The sequence below is a fragment of the Marmota monax genome, unplaced genomic scaffold, assembly GCF_021218885.2.
Source record: "Marmota monax isolate L192 unplaced genomic scaffold, Marmota_monax_Labrador192_F-V1.1 WCK01_AAM20220418_F8-fsc00098, whole genome shotgun sequence".
NCBI classification, from domain to species: domain Eukaryota; kingdom Metazoa; phylum Chordata; class Mammalia; order Rodentia; family Sciuridae; genus Marmota; species Marmota monax.
Genome location: NW_026694639.1, coordinates 6123458 through 6142308, shown reverse-complemented (window position 1 = coordinate 6142308; position 18851 = coordinate 6123458). Strand labels below are relative to the sequence as shown.

The window sequence follows — 18851 nt, the reverse complement described above, 5'->3', positions numbered from 1 at the left end:
AGAGCACAATCTTTCATAACCCAATTTTTATTAACAAAAATAACATAGCATCACACTCTCTCTATGATTAGGTAGTCCTGGAAAACATTTTATTAATGCACACATCAAATTCCAACAGGTAGATGTGCCATTCTACATTCACCCTATGGTCGATAAATCCTAGATTCTCCCCATTTTCAAGACTAAAATTATTGTCAATGCAAACATTCTTATACAAAAATATCTGAGGAAGCTTCTTATTGTTTCATTATACTAAATGCTTGGAGCTTGACTTGCTAGGACTAAGTTAAGATTCTTCTTCAGGTTTATCAGATGGTTCTTTGAAAAGGTGTCACCAATTCTTACTCCCACAGCACTTTGGGTATTTGACCATCTTCCCAGTTCCACATTGTCACCATTCGTTTGCAAACCTGCACTACTGGCAGTCCCCACCCATCTTCTCCACTTTCTTCTTCTGCCCTACCAGCTCTGTGCAACTATTAATCTACTTTCTATGTCTCTAGATTTGTCTATTCTGGACATTTCACATTAAACAAAAATCATATAATGTGACCTTTGGGGACTGGTTCTTTTACTTAACATAATGTTTCTGAGGTTCATTCATGGTATAGCGTATGTCAGAACTTCATTCCTTTCCATGGCTGAATAATATTTCCTCGTATGGCTGCTATGCCACAGTTTAAAAATTCATTTATCATTTGATGAGCATCAATAAGTTTCAATTCTCTTGGCTATATAACTAGGAAAAGAATTCCTGGATCATACGAAAATTCCATGCTTAATATTTTTGAGGTCCTGCCATTCTGTTTGAGTGGCTATATCATTTTTATAACCACACCCACAATGCATGAGGATTCCATTTTATCCATATTCTTGCCAACACTTATTATTGTTGTCTTTTATTATAGCCATCCTAATGGGCATGAAGTAGAGCTAATGGTGGCTTTTATTTGCATTTTTCTGTGACTAATGATGCCAAGCATCTTTTCATGGGCTTGTTGTCCATTTGTTTATCTTCACTGAAGAAATGTCTATTCAGATCCTTTATCCATTTCTTAATTATTAATTATTATTGATATCAACATATTTCTCCTGGGTTATTGTCTAGGAGTGGAATTCCTAGATCATAAATTAGGCATGTATTTAATTTTATAGGAAACTGCCAACTGATTATTTAAAGTGGTTATGTGAGTGTACATTCTCACCAGGAAAGCAAGCGACTTCTCATTGCTCTGCATAAATTTGATATAGTTTTTCCTTTTTGATATAGTCTGGGGTATGTGAAATGGTGCCTCACCATAATGTCTAGTTTACATTGCTCTGATGACTAATGACCAATTATGTAGAATACATTTCGAATTCTCAATGACAAACAGTAACAATTTATTTATTTATTACTTTTTGGTAGTGGGGAGGTACCAGGGATTGCACTCAGGGACACTCAACCACTGAACCACATTCCCAACCCTGTTTTTGTATTTTATTTATAGACAGGTCTCACTGAGTTGCTTAGTGCCTCGTTTTTGCTGAGACTAGCTTTGAACTTGTGATCCTCCTGCCTTGGCCTCCCAAGCAGCTAGGATTACAGGCGTGCACTACTGCCCCCAGCCTGTAACAATTCTTTTAATTCATGTAGTTGCTAATTTAAACATATAGTTAATACCTCCCTACCCATATGAAAACTTCACTTATTTACAAATTCCCCATTAGAAATGACCCAAACTACATCAATATATTCTATATCAGCACATACCATAATGGACTATGAAATCTGACTGCCTATTTATTGTGAAAACATTTGTTATATAAATTGGGGAAATTATGATACATATTTACTTTATAATTTCAGGTCCCCTGGCCATAGACCTTGGCACAAGGGTGGTCATGTGACCTAAGCCAACCCAATATGCACCATCTCAAGAGCCTTCTTTGGAATCTGAAAAGACGGCATTAGTATGCTGGTAAATATAAGAAAGAAACTCTCTGACACAGAAAAAGAATTCCTGAACTGTAGCATTTGCCAATTTCTATGGTGAAAATACTACCATCACAGCCAATTTCAAGCTATCAACATGAGATAATTAAATACAGAATATTGATGCTTGGGAGATCGTACAGGTACCACTTAACTTCAGCATACCTCTGGATTCATGTCATTTTTTTTCCTGGTTGTGAATAAGGACACATCCCTACTGTGAGGACATCTACACTACAGCTATAGAGAAGCCAGTGTTAAGGGGGGACTCACATTGGAGCAGCACAGTGTGAAAACAGAAGCATTAGAATATTTGATGCCACAACTTAACAGCGGAGTAAGCAGACTACAGGTGCACTCAACTTTGAGTTTTTCCAGGAATGAAAGCCAGTAAATCACCTTTTCACATTTAAGCCAAGTTGAATTAAATTTCCCATTAATTGGCCACAAAACTTTTAATCAGTATGATATGATATTATTATTTTTATTGCAATTGTTGTAATTATTGTTGATAGAACTCCATCATTCAGAGTTCTGTTGATAGATTGATTGATTACTCCAAGATATGACAGTAATCTATGCCAATCAGACATGTTCAAACCGTAAGCAATGGTAGCAACCAAAGATGTTAAATTAAGAAAACATCAGCAGTAATATTTTCTGACTCATGAAGGAAGAGGTAAGCAAAAACAAAGTTTCTATACAGAAAATAGCAAAATATGGGAGAAGCATGCAGAAGGGTTCTTACCACTAACTCCTCTTGTTCTAGAATTCCATTACTGCCTTTTTATTTTTAAACTTTACTTGATGAGATAATCCAGAATCTTCCCGATAAACTCCATTTTATATCTCAGCTAACTTGCAGATAAGTTTCTACCTTTAACTCAGAATCTTGACAAATATACTAATTTTTATGTCTATGCATTAAAGAGTTCATCTCTCCTTTTTGAACCTGAGTATTATCTAAGGAAAATTTTAATTTTATTAGAAAATATTTATGCAATTTTGGGCTGAGGGTGTAGGTTAGTGGTAAAGCATGTGCCCAAGGCCCTGTGTGCATTTCCAAGGACAACAACGACAAAGGGCAGAAAGGCAAAGAAAAGATTGATGCAATTCAAACTTTAGGTAATGTTAGGAACACACTTGACTCATAAGCTAAGTTTCTATCTAGCCTGAAGAAATCTTGAGGTATCAGTTTGAGGTTCTATTTATTAAATTAACCTTAAAGGATTCCCTTATTTTGATATTGCTGGAATAAAAATACTTCTGGTCTGGGATTGTGGCTCAGTGGTAGAGCGCTTGCCTCACACATGTGAGGCGCTGCGTTTGATCCTCAGCACCACATAAAAATAAAATAAAGATGTTGTGTCCACTGAAAACTAAAAAATAAATATTAAAAAATTCTCTCTCTCTCTTTTTAAAAATAAATAAATAAAATAAAGGCACTGTGTCCATCTACAACTAAAATCTAAAAAAAAATACTTCTAGTTGGACACTGATCTACAAGTTAAAAATATGAAAGACTTAACTTTAATGACTTTATCACATAATCAGAAGCAATATGATGTTGGGAAAAATAGGACAAGAAAGGAATAGATTAGATTCCAATTCATAGTTTGAATACTGCCAAATTATGTGCTTTAATTACAACTCAGATCCCTTCTTGAAGAAACCAACAGCTCTAGTGGAACTTTAAAATTTCAGAGTGGATAAGTTTGAGAATTAAAAAACAACATTCTGCATTGGTTATAGAAATATCTTTAATTAGCAACAATGAAGAAACTTGTAAAACCAAAATCAAAGAATACAGGGAAATATTGTTAATACTATATTAAAATCCTGGACCCATATTTTGGTCAAATGGCCTGCTCTCTAGGTGTTCTTTCAGTTTTAAAGAGTTAGTTTCTAAGTTGCTGGCCTAAGGATATAGATTATCACAGTAGTAGCTAGCTTAGAAAAGTATAGAAATTCTATGACACAGAAGGTAGCATGGCTTATTCTAGATTATGCTTCCAAATAATTTTTTAATAGTTCAATTATAGACAGTCTATCATGAGATAGAGGTGGTATAGTGAGACACAGTTAAAAACCCATTAACTATAAAAGTTTGGATTCAACATTGAAAGTGTGTTGGGAGATGTAGAGCAAGTTGAGAAGGAATTTGAATTTTTTGGTAGATGGAAATAAAATATCAAATAACTAACAAACCCTTCATAACCCTGCTTATTCTCAATACCTGATTTGGTAAAATTAAAAGTTGTAATATTGGGCAATTGCTTCATGAATTAAAACATTCTTTTATCCTGTCTAGTGGTTAGTTCATTAAGGTAAAATGTTCTCACATTTTTTCCATAAAAAATCAAATATCAGAAATTGGTCAAGTTATCTAAGTCTAAGGACATGCCAGAGACTAGTGAAAATAAGAGTTATAAATAAAAAAGAAAATGAGTTGTAAATACTATGTCACTACATATTATATAACTCACACACATACTTTTTCTCAAGCTCTACATATCACATCACTCCATTAGATTAAAAATGTCAGCTTGACTCATTCATGACAAGGCACTTGGTGATAAAGACCACAGGCATCAGAAAATAATAATATTAAAGAATTTTCTACAGTGGTAGGAGGAGCTAATTGCCTATATAATTAAAATGTACACAAACCTCTCAAGTAGAATACAGTTAAATGCATCTAGGGTGACTGTCTTCTAGAGAAAGAAGTCTTGATGAAGATCTTCTAGGAGAAAGGTGGATATCAAAGTCAAGTTTATGGCCAAGAGGTGCCATTTACAGACAAGAGAATTTGATAGGAAGAGAAACATCCTGAAATAGAATAATACTGTCTCCTTGGACCAGAGCCCATGAAGGGACAGGAAAATATAACTGTTCTTACTTCTATCTTAATGACTTGACAACGTATTTATCATTGAAAACTCTAAGCTATAAAAGAATTCCCTGTGATTTTCTTTTAAATGACTATTTTCCTTCCTTCAGAGTAACTTTCAGACATATTTGTTGTTCAACATGGGTAAGGTTCTATATGTGTTGGAATTTAATTTTTATTACATTTTCCTGGGCTTTATTACAGTGTCTAATTCTGAATTCTATCATGAATCTAAAAACTTGGAGAGAACTGAAAGGAAACAAAGGATGAGTAATTCAGAAAAAGCATCAACTTGTAGGATCTAGCTCCGGATCATAATTTTTCTTCAGAGTCCTGGACAGACAGAGGCAGAGATGCCAGAAATGACTGCAGATGAGGGAGAATCCTTCGGTTGGCATGTTTTAATATCGTAGATAAGGTCAAGTCTTGTGAATCAAGCAGAAAAGGGTTCCAGGGAGAGGCGAGTGATTTAGAGGGTAGCAAAGGCTCTATCTGGCCCCTGTCTAATTAGCTTCACTTTGAAAAGCATGAAAACTAGTCTCCTTGGTGGAAGAATGATTCAGCAGAGAGGGAAGCACATGCCAGTATAGAGCCAAGCTCCATTTAGCAGAAGGCCAAAGCCTTAAAACAAAGCATGTGGCCCAGGCAAACCAGGAATCTCACAGAAACCACTCCGTCCCCTTTAGTGTCCTGCCAATTTGAATAAATTATCAATAGGAAACATTTCAAAGAAACCACTCCCCGGTTCCTTCTAAAATAATGCATTGCGAAATGCACCCACATTCTAAATTCTTTGGACACAATTAAGAAAGCAAACAGAAGAAATGCTAAGTAGTTGAGTAATGCCAATTTTTAAAACTTATTAAATGGGGGGAATATGAGATAAAACAACTGACAAAACTCAATTATTGTGCTTCTGGATGAGCAAAGAGGAACAAAAGAAAATCTAAATTTTCTTTCCTTTTTCCTTTTATTATTTTTTATTATTGTATTAGGTGTACTGTGTAAACCAGGACTTCTAAGTTAATCAAAGTCAGGTAACTGTTAGGTAGGACTTCCCAGCGGATTGCTTAGGCAATCTAACCCATTCTTCTTGGGACTTTTGATATCATTCCTAGAGGACACTGAGCAAAAGCACTTGGCCTTCTGGTGTCCTCCATATCATGTGCTAGGTGCTACTCCACCAGCCAACCTGTATCATGAGTCCCTCAGGGGCCAGGGCTGCAGCTGGGTGGTAGAACACTTGCATAGCACACTGGAGGCCCTGGGTTCCGTCCCTAGCACCACAAACAACAATAAGAACAGAACTAAACCCTTCATCATTACTAAGATAATGATAGTATCCAAATTTAATGATAGGGAAAAAATAGTATAGAAGGCTTGATTTAGGTTTCCTCATCTACCTTTTATTGATGAAGAAAAAAAACAAGACTCTAATTTTTACAGAAGCTTGAGGACAATCTGCTTGACCACATGAATAACAAGATTGTAAAAATATAGTTTAAAATTATTCAATCTTTGGGAAATTAAAATAAATATTTAATAACACCTGATTGTAAAATAAACATAAATATAGAATGGCTGGTATTGGAAATGTAAAAATGTTGAGAAAGAGAGAGTCTTTGGCCAACATAAAATAACATACTTTCAGAGCATGTTACTTTGTGGTGAGTGGAAAGGAGGTCACTGAGCCTCTATAACCTCCCAGTTGGGAAAGCACCATGTGGGTGGCAGAATCAGTATATTTGCTTGAATTGTAAAACCTACCCTAACGGGTTGCCAGTGTTAAATCGACACATGTAAGGACAAGGGTGCTCCTCGTGGTATTTTGGAGCCTGAGATAGCCCATTTTCTCTTTTCCAGTTCCATCTTTTGAGTTAATGGCCCACCAAGACCACAGATCTAGGAGCCTCATCTCTACATCAGTCAGCCAACAGTGGCTTGCTGCATGCCATGCTCAGAAATGCTTGGACAGCCTCTCTCAGAATCAGTTCCTATTGCCAGTGGCAGCTGGAAAAGCCTGTGCTCCTTCCACAAAGCTATGACCTTCCTTGAGAGCAATTATCAGTTTTATCACAATAAAAGTGCACATGAATCCCTCAGGCTCATTTTTGAAGAGGCTGGGGAAAGGTTATTTTTTTCAGTAGCTAATGAATCTCTAGCTTATTGATGGCATCCAATAAATGTCATTACTGATATGGTCAGTGATAATAATCTAATTATAAAATAAATTTGATTAATGATGCCCTTTTAAAGAATCATCATAATTCAATTAGTCTATAGCTAGGCATTATCCACTTAGCAGTGTGAAAATACCAAGTTCTTGTAACACTGGAAATGTCAGAAGACATTATCATAAGGATATCATATTACCAAAAAATCACTCTCTTCAAGTGGGTGTGGATTAGTATATCCATTAGTGGAAGTAGAAATCACTTTAATCTGGCATTATCTGACTTTCACAGGTACTATTTTTCCTAGAGTCATATCTCCTAACAGTGGGGAAACAGATTCTGAGCTATGTGTTGTTAGGCGGCTGTGTCTTTGTGCAAATATCATGGAGTATAAGTACACTAAACAAATAGAATGGTTACAATGTCACTAGGTGATATGACATTACAGACTGTCATTCACATAGTCCATCATCAACTGAAAAATCATTATGTGGCACATGAATGTGTGTGTGTGTGTGTGTGTGTGTGTGTGTACAAAAGCAAAGTGGTTATCAGAAAGAAAGGTAATTTATGCAAAGTCATGTGGTGGGTGGCTCTCTTGGCCTTAAGACATCCCAAGATGCTGTGTTCTTTCCCATTATGTAATCTTGGGAATTACACTGTGTTATCCCATTTTCCCAACCAGTTGACTAAGCTCAGGGACTACTGTTTAAGGCGGTATAAGGGTTCCTTGTAGTGATACATATGCCATTGATATCAGCAGCGCTTTGTGTGGCATTGAAATATATTTACTAGTGTCTCCTCTTTTGAGTCTAAATGATATTGGCACATGACATTCTCATGTTTATATAATTCACTGGGAATAAAAGCATATATGCAAATGAAAAATATGAGACACATGTTTTGTGTTATTAAAATAACTCTCCTGATTATAAAAATATAAATTTATTGAAAAGAAAATAAATATCACCTATAAGTCTATCTCACATTGATAATGCTTAAAGTACTATTTAACAGTCTTATAGACTTTATTCACATGTATGTTATTTAAAATAGAAATCAGATAATCTTATGTAAACTATTTTATCCTCTCTCAATACTTAATGAACATGAGCATCTTTTTACATTACTGAGATTTTTGTGGCAGCAAATGCTAAGACATTATATTTTACATGTTTACAATGACAAATATGAATTATATTTGGCATTTTTAGGCAAACATATGTGCAGAAAAATCAAGCTATGGAGATAGAGGGAAAGATGAGGTCATAGCAAAAGGAAAGAGAGAGGCTTTGTATAACTGTGCTTGTGGATAGGAGCCTCAACATTAAGGAAAAAGGACTAGGAGAAGATCATAAAGAGAAAGGAGATGAAAGTGTATCCCATGATAATATTCCATAGAAGCAAACCACAAATGTTAAATCTTGTTAACTCACTCAAATCAATATTTATTAAACACCTATTTTGACTCAATAAGACAGTTTCTTTCTGGTTAATTTGTAGTATGTGCATGAATGTGGGTGTGAATAGAGGGTAGAGAATAAACACAAATGAATAAATTAAAAGCTATGGTAATATGTAACACATTTCAGATTTATCTTCTTTACAAAATTTATGTGATGCATATAGCCTTAAAGTTCTTACTATTTTTATACTTCTGGAAGGAATATATAGAAAGTTTTTGAATAAATGGTTGGATCTTTATCCACATTTACATGACATATTATTTATATAGTTTTTCAAATGGTGATATAGAGTATTTCTGCCTCTTCTTACCCCTTATTAATTTCTGAAGATTTTTTTCATAGTATGCTTAAGAATAAGTCTGCCTTCCATGGCTATTATCAAAAGAGAAATATTGGGAGATCTTAGAGAAATTAGACACTTTTATACTGTTGGTAGAAATGTAAATGGGAAGAACCATTATGGAAAATGGTATGGAGGTTTCTCAAAAAAATTAGAAATAGGACTACTGTATGATCAAGAAGCTCCACTTCTGTTTAAATGGCCAAAAGAAATGAAATCAGTATATCAAAGAGATATTTTTACTCTTCCATGTTCATGACAGCATTATTCATAATAGTCAAGACATGAAAACAATCCGGGTCCACCAGTGGATAAAGAAAATGTGGGGGTTGAGGGTATGGCTTAGTGGTAGAGCACTTGCCTAGCATGTGTAAGGCTCTGACTTGATGCCCAGCACCAAAAAAAAAAAAAAAAAAAAAAGAAAAGAAAATGTGTACACAATGAAATAGCACTCAGACTTTAAAAACAAAGCAACCCTGACCTTTTGACAGCAAGGATGAACCTGGAAGACATTATGCTAATTGAAATAAACCATGTATATAGAAAGACACGCATGGTCTCACTTCTATGTCAAATCCGAAAAAGCTGAACTCATGGAAACCTAGAGTAGAACAGTGGTTATCAGACTCTGGGGGAAGAGGAATGGTGAGCTATCTAGCAAAGGATGCAAAATTTCACTTTATTCTGTAGGAGGACTAAATTTAGGAAATATATTGTACCCCACGGTGATTACAATTAACACCAATGTATTGTCTAATTTAAAATTGCTGAGAGGAAATTTTAAACGTTCTCATCACCAAAAACTGATAAGTAGAGTGTTACTATGTCATCTAGCTTGATCTAGACATTCCACAATGCATGCAAATATTCAAACATCATGTTTCACACCTTACACATAGAGTGTTTATTTAATTAAAATTATTTAAGTTTTTCAAAAAGAATAAACTTACCTTCCAAGTGGAAAGACACAAATGTCAAGACAATAAGAGACTGAGAATTATCTTCTATGACATAAGTGCAGTTCATATTGTTGTCGTACTGCTTTGGGAAGTTTGGAGAAATGATGTCACCTGTAGGGCCAGTGAAATTACGTCCACATCCTACGTGGGAGCAAAATGGCATCATCAGAACATTTGTTGTCACATCTCGTGTCTATTTTATCAGTAACAGAAAGATGTCATTTCACAAATTCTCTAGTGACAGTTTCCTGGGAAACTCCAAATGGAAGAAACAATAACTAAGAGCTTGAAACTTTTATTTAAAAATAAATATACACACAAAAAGAGGACTTTTTTTTAGAAAATGCAGAATTTTAGGTGCTAGGTAGTAGAAATTTTATCACATATTCACTGTAAATTCCTTCATATTAAGATTTTCTTTTTAATAAAGGATGTCAGAGATTAAATGTGGTTCACACAGATAAAGAAATAAAACTGGTGAAAGTGATTTGCAATGTACTTTGTACATTTAATGTTTTTGAAATGTCTAATTAGAGAATGACATTATTATGTATTTTTGTTACTATTGTAATCCAGCCATAAGAATAATGCTAGTATTTTAAAAAAACAGTTGAATTTACTAATCACAATTCTCACAAACTTCTCACATGAATCCTTGGGTCGGAAATAAATAAAAAAATATTTCTACTATTAAAATAGCATTTGGTTTTCATATAACCACTAACCAGTTAATTCATATCACTCCTTAACAGATCAGGCATGAAAATATCTGTATTCTTTTAAATAGTGTTAAAACACACACAATTGTACACATAGGCACCACACCATCAACCATCTGAAGACCTGTGCTTAGGTCCAGAGTTGCCTTTCATGAAATCCTTTCTACCACCTACATTCTATTCATGTCAGAAATACTTGTTTGCTATTAGTCTCTCTAATTCCTCTTCTGGATTTTTTTTTTCCTGAATAGTGGTTTGCAATTAGTAGCTACTTGATTTAACAATTTTAGCCAATAGGCTGCCCCATTGCTTCTCAGACTTGAAGACTACTGCAATTCCCATTAGCCCAATTTGTGTTTATTAGTCAGAGAAGCAGACCCATCTACCCAGCTAGGAAGAGGAAACATCCAAGAAAGCAGATTCCAAAGTTGACTGACATGAGAGGCTTCTGGATAAAGATTAAACATGCAAGCCCCTTGCCCATAGAAATGCTCAGTTCAGATGGGTCTAGGGTGATGCCCAAGAATGTGCATGGTCTTCCAGGCCCCACAAGTGATTTTGAAACAGGTGATCAAGTGCTCCCATGTATGTCTAATTACCAGCCACCTGAGCTTCTATCAAATATACACTCACTTTGGATTTTAGGCTTATTTTTAGAGGCTGGCTAGTAGCACTCATGTCTTTTACACCATTTCTCAATTGATGTACTGTTGAATTCAGTTGTATTCTCCCTGAATTTTGAAGGGAAGGTGTCCCTTCAGGATTAGGTGATTCACCCATGCTCTTTCCCATGGACCCCCTAGTTCAAGTCACCCTGGCACAGTCTTCCCACCATTTTCCAAAGCTGCCTGTGGCCCCCACACTCTTTCCATAACCTCTGGGTTTGATTTTCAGTGCTACTTACGGCTTATGAAGGAGGCAGAGAAGCCCTGGGCTGGCTCCTCCTGAGACTGGAAGACGGCCCTGAATGCATTTGTTGGTGTAATAATGGTACTGGGAGCCATGTTCCCACAGTTTGTGGCCAACAGGGCATTGTTGGTCTCTTCAGTTCCTGTCCACACCTAGCAGGATCATAAACATGACTTATGTTTTAATGTGCTTAGGCTCAAAACTAATGATACTCAGGTATCTACAAAAAAAAATAGTAAATGAAACATGAGGAAATCTGCAATATTTTCTTTTGAGAATAGTTTTTAAGCTGCTTTTAAAATACCCCACTCCACTCTCACTGCTCTAAGAGGATTGTCTACTTTTGTGTAGCTGGGCAGTGATTAAAAAAATAATCAATCACTATCCAGTTTTCTCTTACCTTTCAATCAACCTTATCCAACTGAGATTGAGTTTCCCAAAAGACATTTGGCAATGTCTGGAGGCATTTCAGAGTATCACATTTGGTGTGTGAGGGTAGTACCTAGTAGGGAGGGGCCGAGGATGTTGATAAACATCCTAAAGTGCAAAGGGCAACTCCTCACAACTGCCCCACCCCCCACACAAATAAGAATTATCTGGCCCAAGAAGGTAATTGGCTATGGATTAGACCCACTTTACTATTCCACATTCTCTTCAGATAAAATTATACAAAATTACCCATTCCAAAATCAAATCTTTTAAGACTATTCCTTAAAAAGAGCAATAAGATATCAAGTCATAAAAAGATTTCAATTTGTAGATCAGTCCACGGGAAGAACTGAAAACAGCACCTGTCCATAACACTGATTTAATATTTCTCTGTTCTTAAAAGCCATATCATTTTAATTGATTTTTCAAATGCTGGTACCCAGCGGTTACTCATCTTACTTGCAGACAAATTATGCTAGCCATTTATCAGCTATAAGAGGTGCCTGGCACCGTAGCTCATGAGAACAAAAATGCAGATATTCTGCTAAATGCCTAAGACCAATAAAAATGTCAGTAAAAAGACTTTTACCAAAACATCCCTAATTTTATGGAATAACTCCATTAAATTTTTCCTCCCTGTTAATCAACTATCTAGGGAAACACTATATAGTTTAATATCCACGTATTATAAAATTATGAGCATAACTTACTGAGAGAAAGATGTCTGTAAACACTATTTTTTTCAAACATTACTATTATTATATCATACATATTTAGAATCATTATATCTTCCAGGTGGATTGATTCTGCTATTATAAAAAGATCCCTTTTTTCTATAGTGACTTTCTATACTCCAATGTCTAGGTTATCAGGTAATGATATAGCTACATCTTTTTTTGATAAATGTTTGCATAGTGTATGTTTTTCTGTATTTCACTTTTGAACTGACTATGTGGTTGAATTTTAATTGTATTTATTACCACTTGGGCTGTGGCTTGGCTCCAATAATCCCTGTATTTCAATTAGTGCTATTCAGCTATTTACAATTAAAATACTGATATAAGTACATTTATGCTACGTCTGGTATTTTGTTGTTTGCTTTCTATTTATTTCTCTGTTTCTCAACTTCCTGGAGATTCCATTTTGATTGAAGAATGGTGTTTTTGTGTGTATCTCTTTATATAATTTTGGTAGTTGTTATTGTTCCTAGTATCACAACATACACAAGTGATTTTAACAGTCTACTGGCTTCCACACTGGACCACTTTGAGTGAAATGTGGTAATGTGCCCTCCATTTAGGTCCCTTCACCTTACCAATTTTTCATTGTATTCAGTAGCAGAGGGCATTATAATCTTTTTAAAAATTATTCACTATCCTTCATAAAACTTATAAAGAATAGTCTATTGTAGGTACACATTTTCTTCTCTGCACATGTCCTTTCTTCCTTCCTGATACTACAGGATTTCTTCTTGTATCATTTCATTTCATCTGAAGAACTTCCATTAGACAGTCTTTAGTGGGAGGTCCCCTAGAAATCATTTCTTTTTATTTTCTTTATGTGACAAGTTTTTGTCTTCCTCTTAGTCCTGAGAAACAGTTTTCCAGATATTAAATTTATGAGTGTCCTCCATTCTTTTATTTTATCACTTCATTATGTTTTGTCTTTCACATGTATTCTCTTCTCTCTTTGTGGCACTCCAGTGATACCAATGTTCTACCATTTGTTATTGTTCATGGGTCTCCAAGGCTTTATTTGTGATTTTTAAGTCTATTTTCTCTTTATTGTTCAGACGGGGTGAATTATTCCGTTTTTCTGTCCCCAAACTCATTGATTCTATTCTTTGTAATGTCCACTTCACTATTGAACTACCAGTAAGTTATTTCTATTGTTGTATCTTTCAATTCTATAATTGCCATTTATTCCTTCATGGTAACTGTTGTTTCTTTACTGAAATTCTCTTTTTTGTTTCAAGAGAACTTGTCAGTAGTTGCAGAGTATTTTTATGACAGCCTTGCCATATGATTCTAACATCTGATTTACTTCAGTGTCGGCATCACCTTGTCTTTTCTCACGCAAGGTGTGATGTTATTCTTAATTCTTATTATGATGGTTCTTTTTAATTGTATACACTTAATTATGTTAGAAGATTCTGGATCTTATTTATACGTTTATGTTTAGTATGTAGTCTTGCATATTTGATGGGGTATGGTTGCAATGGCTCTTTAACTTTTCATAATCTTTGTAGTGTAATTTTGGTTTACTTGGTTTATTGGCTGCTACTGTAGCACCCAGGGCCACCTGAGTAGGTAGAGGATACTTTACATCTTTGGGCCTCCATGTGTTTCTCAATTGAAGCATAAGGGTCTAATACAATTCCCTTAGGTATGGCTCCTGGATGCCCCAATGTTTTGGGGTTGGAAAATAGTCTTTCTGGCTTGTGGAGGAGACAGGCATTTTGGACCAATGGACAGGATGTCCATTCTGTCCATCTGTCCTTCTGTCTCTGGTGCAGGGAGGAGAGTCCTCATAGGCACAAAAGACTACCCACATAAGACTGTTTGTGTTTGCTACATTCCATTACTAGTTATTTACATACCGCTTTTCTTGGAAGAGACAGGTGTCTTAGACCGCCCCCCTTCCCACCCAGGAGAAAAAGACTGCTTCCTCTGGCAATTATGGTGACAAGGCCCCCAAATGATCTCATTTGTCACTGGTGTTGGGCTTCATCATGTTGTCAGAGGGACTTCTCTCCAGAAAAGGAATGAGTCAGGTCATTTTCAAATTTTGTTTTTACAAATGGAGAACTTACAAGGCTTTTCTTCAGTCTGTACCCATGATATTGACTCATTTCATGAGAAGAGAGCTCACTTGCTTCATGAAAAAAGCAATTAGGAAAAGTATATATTAAATGTGGTTTATAATGCCTCTACTTCTATAAGTATTAGATTTTCATTTAAATAGGAAGTATGGGTTAATGAGGTATAAAACATAATTCCGGAGATGATATAAAATAATAACATTAACAATAAGAGCTACTTCTACTCATTAAGCAATTTTATATCCATGTACTGAGTACTATGTATGTTACTATATCATATTAATTCTAATGCTTAAAACAGCCTGACTAAAGTAGAAATATTTCTCTTCATTATACAGTTGAATAATTTGGAGCCTAAGTGTTGAATTAGCTCATATATAAAACAGACAGGTGATAAGTTTGAGAAAGAGAAATAAAGTCCAAGCCAATGTGATCTTACAGCCAATGTTCTTTCTACTAAAGGAGTGTCTCTTAGAGATAAAACATGTAAGATGCAAAATAGCACAGGTCAAATGCATTCATGATTCAATCATCATGGTCCTGTTCATGGGTAGTGAAAAGTCAGAGCTGTTTGAACAGTATTTATAACTTAGAGAGAACCTTGCTGACTGCCTCCATGTTAATGTGGGTTTCTCATGGTATTCTCAGTTTGTGGGTCCTTAAGGCCCAGGGTGAAGGTTGGCATTAGCTCCTTCTCCAACCTTCTCCCATTTTTATATAATATATTAAAATTTGCCTAAGAGAATTATCTTTTAAGGTGTGTGTGTGTGTGTGTGTGTGAGAGAGAGAGAGAGAGAGAGAGAGAGAGAGAGAGAGAGAGAAGGAAGCTGGGCTTTCTTTCCTTCATTTCCACAGAAAAGAGGAACCATTCATGGTCATGAGAATTTACTAAGGTCAGACAAAAATTTCCTTAATTTACCTAGTTATTAGCAAATGAAAAATCACAGGGTGACCTGTGTGCTGTGCTTCATATTTTAATTCCTAATAAGTTGTGATTTCTCACTTACACCCAAGAAATCCAAGCAGCAAATCTGTCCTTTTTCACTTTGAAAAGTGACTTCTTGTCATGTGTAGCCTAAACATTTATGTTCACAGAACCAGTTTGACTCCAATTAAGTAAGCCAATGCGCTGACCTTCACAAAGCTGTTCTGACACTGTCCATCACTGCTGGGGATTCGGAAGTTGCGGTCAAAGCTGATCTCCCAGTGTTTACTTTCGTGAGTAATGACTGTCCAGGAACATCTGCTGTTTTCAGGAAAATCCTGAGGCCAGTGAGGGGAACTGATTGTACCATTATCTGAATGAAATATTCCACCACAACCTGAAAAATATTTCATGGAAAAAGTCATCCATCTGCAAGGGAAATAACAATTTTGGAAACTCAAGACCCCCAGAAAAGAAACACTACAAGATCTCAGTCTAGAGTGTACAGCCTGTCAAGGGCAAGTTCTGTATTTTATTACTACTAATACATGGGACTGCAACTCTATACTCATTTGGAATTTTACTTTAAATACAGGACTAGAGAGAATGTAATATTGAGTTGGGGAAAATTCTTTTATTATACAATCTGGTTCATTTATATTGAAACTGACTGATGGGTGTAAATAAATGATTTGAAGAAATAAAAATTTAGAATTATTTTCACACTCTTGAAATGGGTACTTAGTAGATGACCAGACCAGAGTGGTGACGCATGCCTGTAATCTCAGTGGCTCACAAGCTTAAAGCAGGAGGATTGAAAGTTCAAAGCCAGCCTCAGTAACTTAGCAAGGCTCTAAGCAACTTAAAGAGACCCTGTCTCTAAATAAAAATGCAAGGGCTGGGGATGTGGCTCAGTGGTTAAGCAACCCTGGGTTCAATTCCTGGTACCAAAAAAAAAAAAAAAGAAAGAAAAGAGGTGGCCAAAATATGAACTCAAAATAAAATGAATTTTAATTAAACAACATTCCTTCAACTTTGCTTTTAAGCTCTCAGAACCCAGGGGTTCATCTATTCCTTACGACTTCAATAATGGGCAGTGACTTAATGAAGGAAAGTTCAACTCATTCTATAAAGATCTCCCTAGTAACTCTGATTCTACTGGAAAGAATGGTCCTGTGTGATATTAGGGTTTGCTGAAATCCTAAATATATAAGTCCTATTTTCTGAGGATTCTTACAAGGTTGAAATTTTATAGGTACCAAAGTTATTCTTTTTAACTAAAATCTGCTATACTTTGGTTCATCTCCACATGCTATAACTTTTGTTCTAAATCACAAATCTCATCTTGCCATCTTCCTCCTCAAAACCCTCCAGTAGTTCCCCATTGCTCATGGGGAGATACATAAACTGAGGCTCATCATGATGTGAACTACTTATTTTCCTGCCCTGAACTCTCTCAGTATTCTACCTTTGAGGGCCAAATATTTTAAACTAGTTGTGATTCCAACACTTATTTCTAGTACTTGAGATTCCCTGGCTGTGCTGTGCCCTTTTGCTAATGGAGCATGCATCATGCAGTGTTCAACTTCTGGGCTCAATTGTTTTTATTGAAATCCTTATTACAAATCATCAGCTATATGCCCTGAGCAAATGATGAGCTCACTCGTTCTCAGTTTCTGCCTAGGCAAAATAAGGAAGATATGTATCAATACTGTGTTATCATCCCAGAGTTGGTGCATGGAATATTTAGAAGTAAACCCAACATAGAAGTGATACAAAATGTGTGTAGTCAGTCCTTTGTATTGGCAGTTCTGCTTCCATGGATTCAAGTAACCATGGATCAGAAATAACTGAAAAGAAAGACTTGCATCTAAATTAAGCATGTACAAACTGTTTTCCTTACCCTTATTCCCTAATAATACATTATAACAAATATGTATTTATTTTAAAAAATTTTTAGTTGTAGATAGACACAATACCTTTATTTGATTTTATTTTTATGTGGTGTCAGGGATTAAACCCAGTGCCTCATGTATGCTAAGCAAGCACTCTACTACTGAGCCACAACCCCGACCCCTTATAACAAGTATTTATATAGAATTTATATTGAATTAGGTATTATAAGTAATCTAGAGCTGATTTAAAGTATATAGAAGGATACACACAGGTTATACACACATACTGAAACATTTTACGAAAGGGACTTGAGCTTCCGCAGATTAGGGTATCCATTAGGGTCCTGGAACCAATCCCTCTCAGTTATACCAAAGAATGACCGTATTTTAAATAAATGTAGACACGACTGCAAAAAGAAGACAAGTGCAGAGTTTCTTTTACCTAAAGTCTGTGTGCTCCATGTAGCATAAAATCCACCTTTTTGTACTGAATGGTCTGAGTTAAAAATCACCACGAGCTGGTTGGAACCAGACTGTATTGTCTCTGGGTTTGACTCTCCACAATATTGTCCTATGATAGGTGATCCAGGGGAGCCACCATTCCTGACAGTGACGGAGTCCCAGGCACAAGCTACATGTCTTTCAACATCAAAGCTACTGAATGTAAGCTGTGGAAAAAGAAAAAAATGACGAGGTGCTGTGCCCTGTGAATGACCTTGTCTACCTCAAGATAGATAAGGTCCTTACAAATCTTTTTATTTCATTTTAATTCACATAATCTTTTATTCCTGCCCCTTCTTTAACTCTCCTCTCCCATCCTCTCTATTTCCTTATCAACGATTCTCTTGAAAGTTTAAATGGGCTATTTCTCCAGGAAGTGGAGAAGCTCTGGAACCCCAGCTCATCAGGAACATGAATGAAAACTCATCAAGAACACGAATACACCTCTTTCCTGAATGTAGAAATATTTTCTATGTACAACTTCTCTTAGATTTGAAAAATATATAGCATTCTTCATTAATTGTAGACTTGTAGATACTGTAATGAGAGAATTTTTCGAGAGAAATAATGATCTGTTCGCAGAATCAAAGCCTACTCTGATCACTTGTATACTAAAAGAAACCAATTTCCATGATATGGATGTGGAAATATTTTACACAGTAATAAGAACTCACAGTGATGGTGTGTCCTGGAGGGGCTTCCAATAACCAAGAACAGTGGGTGAACTGGTCGTAAGAGTCAGGGTAGTTGGGGCTTGAAATCACTCCACTCTCACCTGTCTGTATTCCGCCACAATCTGAAATTAGATTTGCAACCGTCTACATAAGATAGAAGCGGGGGGGAACCTG

General features: G+C 35.8%; 1 protein-coding gene across 1 annotated transcript in view; it reads right to left on the bottom strand.

Annotated features, from left to right (window-relative positions):
- Window positions 1-18851, bottom strand: part of Cubn (cubilin) — a 283244-nt gene that overhangs the window by 47281 nt on the left and 217112 nt on the right. The window contains exons 52-56 of the mRNA XM_046423004.2: window positions 18678-18799; window positions 17945-18170; window positions 15817-16004; window positions 11428-11584; window positions 9796-9945 (exon numbers count right to left, since the gene is read on the bottom strand). Coding sequence (XP_046278960.1) covers window positions 9796-9945; window positions 11428-11584; window positions 15817-16004; window positions 17945-18170; window positions 18678-18799 — 843 coding nt within the window. The remainder of the gene's footprint in view (window positions 1-9795; window positions 9946-11427; window positions 11585-15816; window positions 16005-17944; window positions 18171-18677; window positions 18800-18851) is intronic.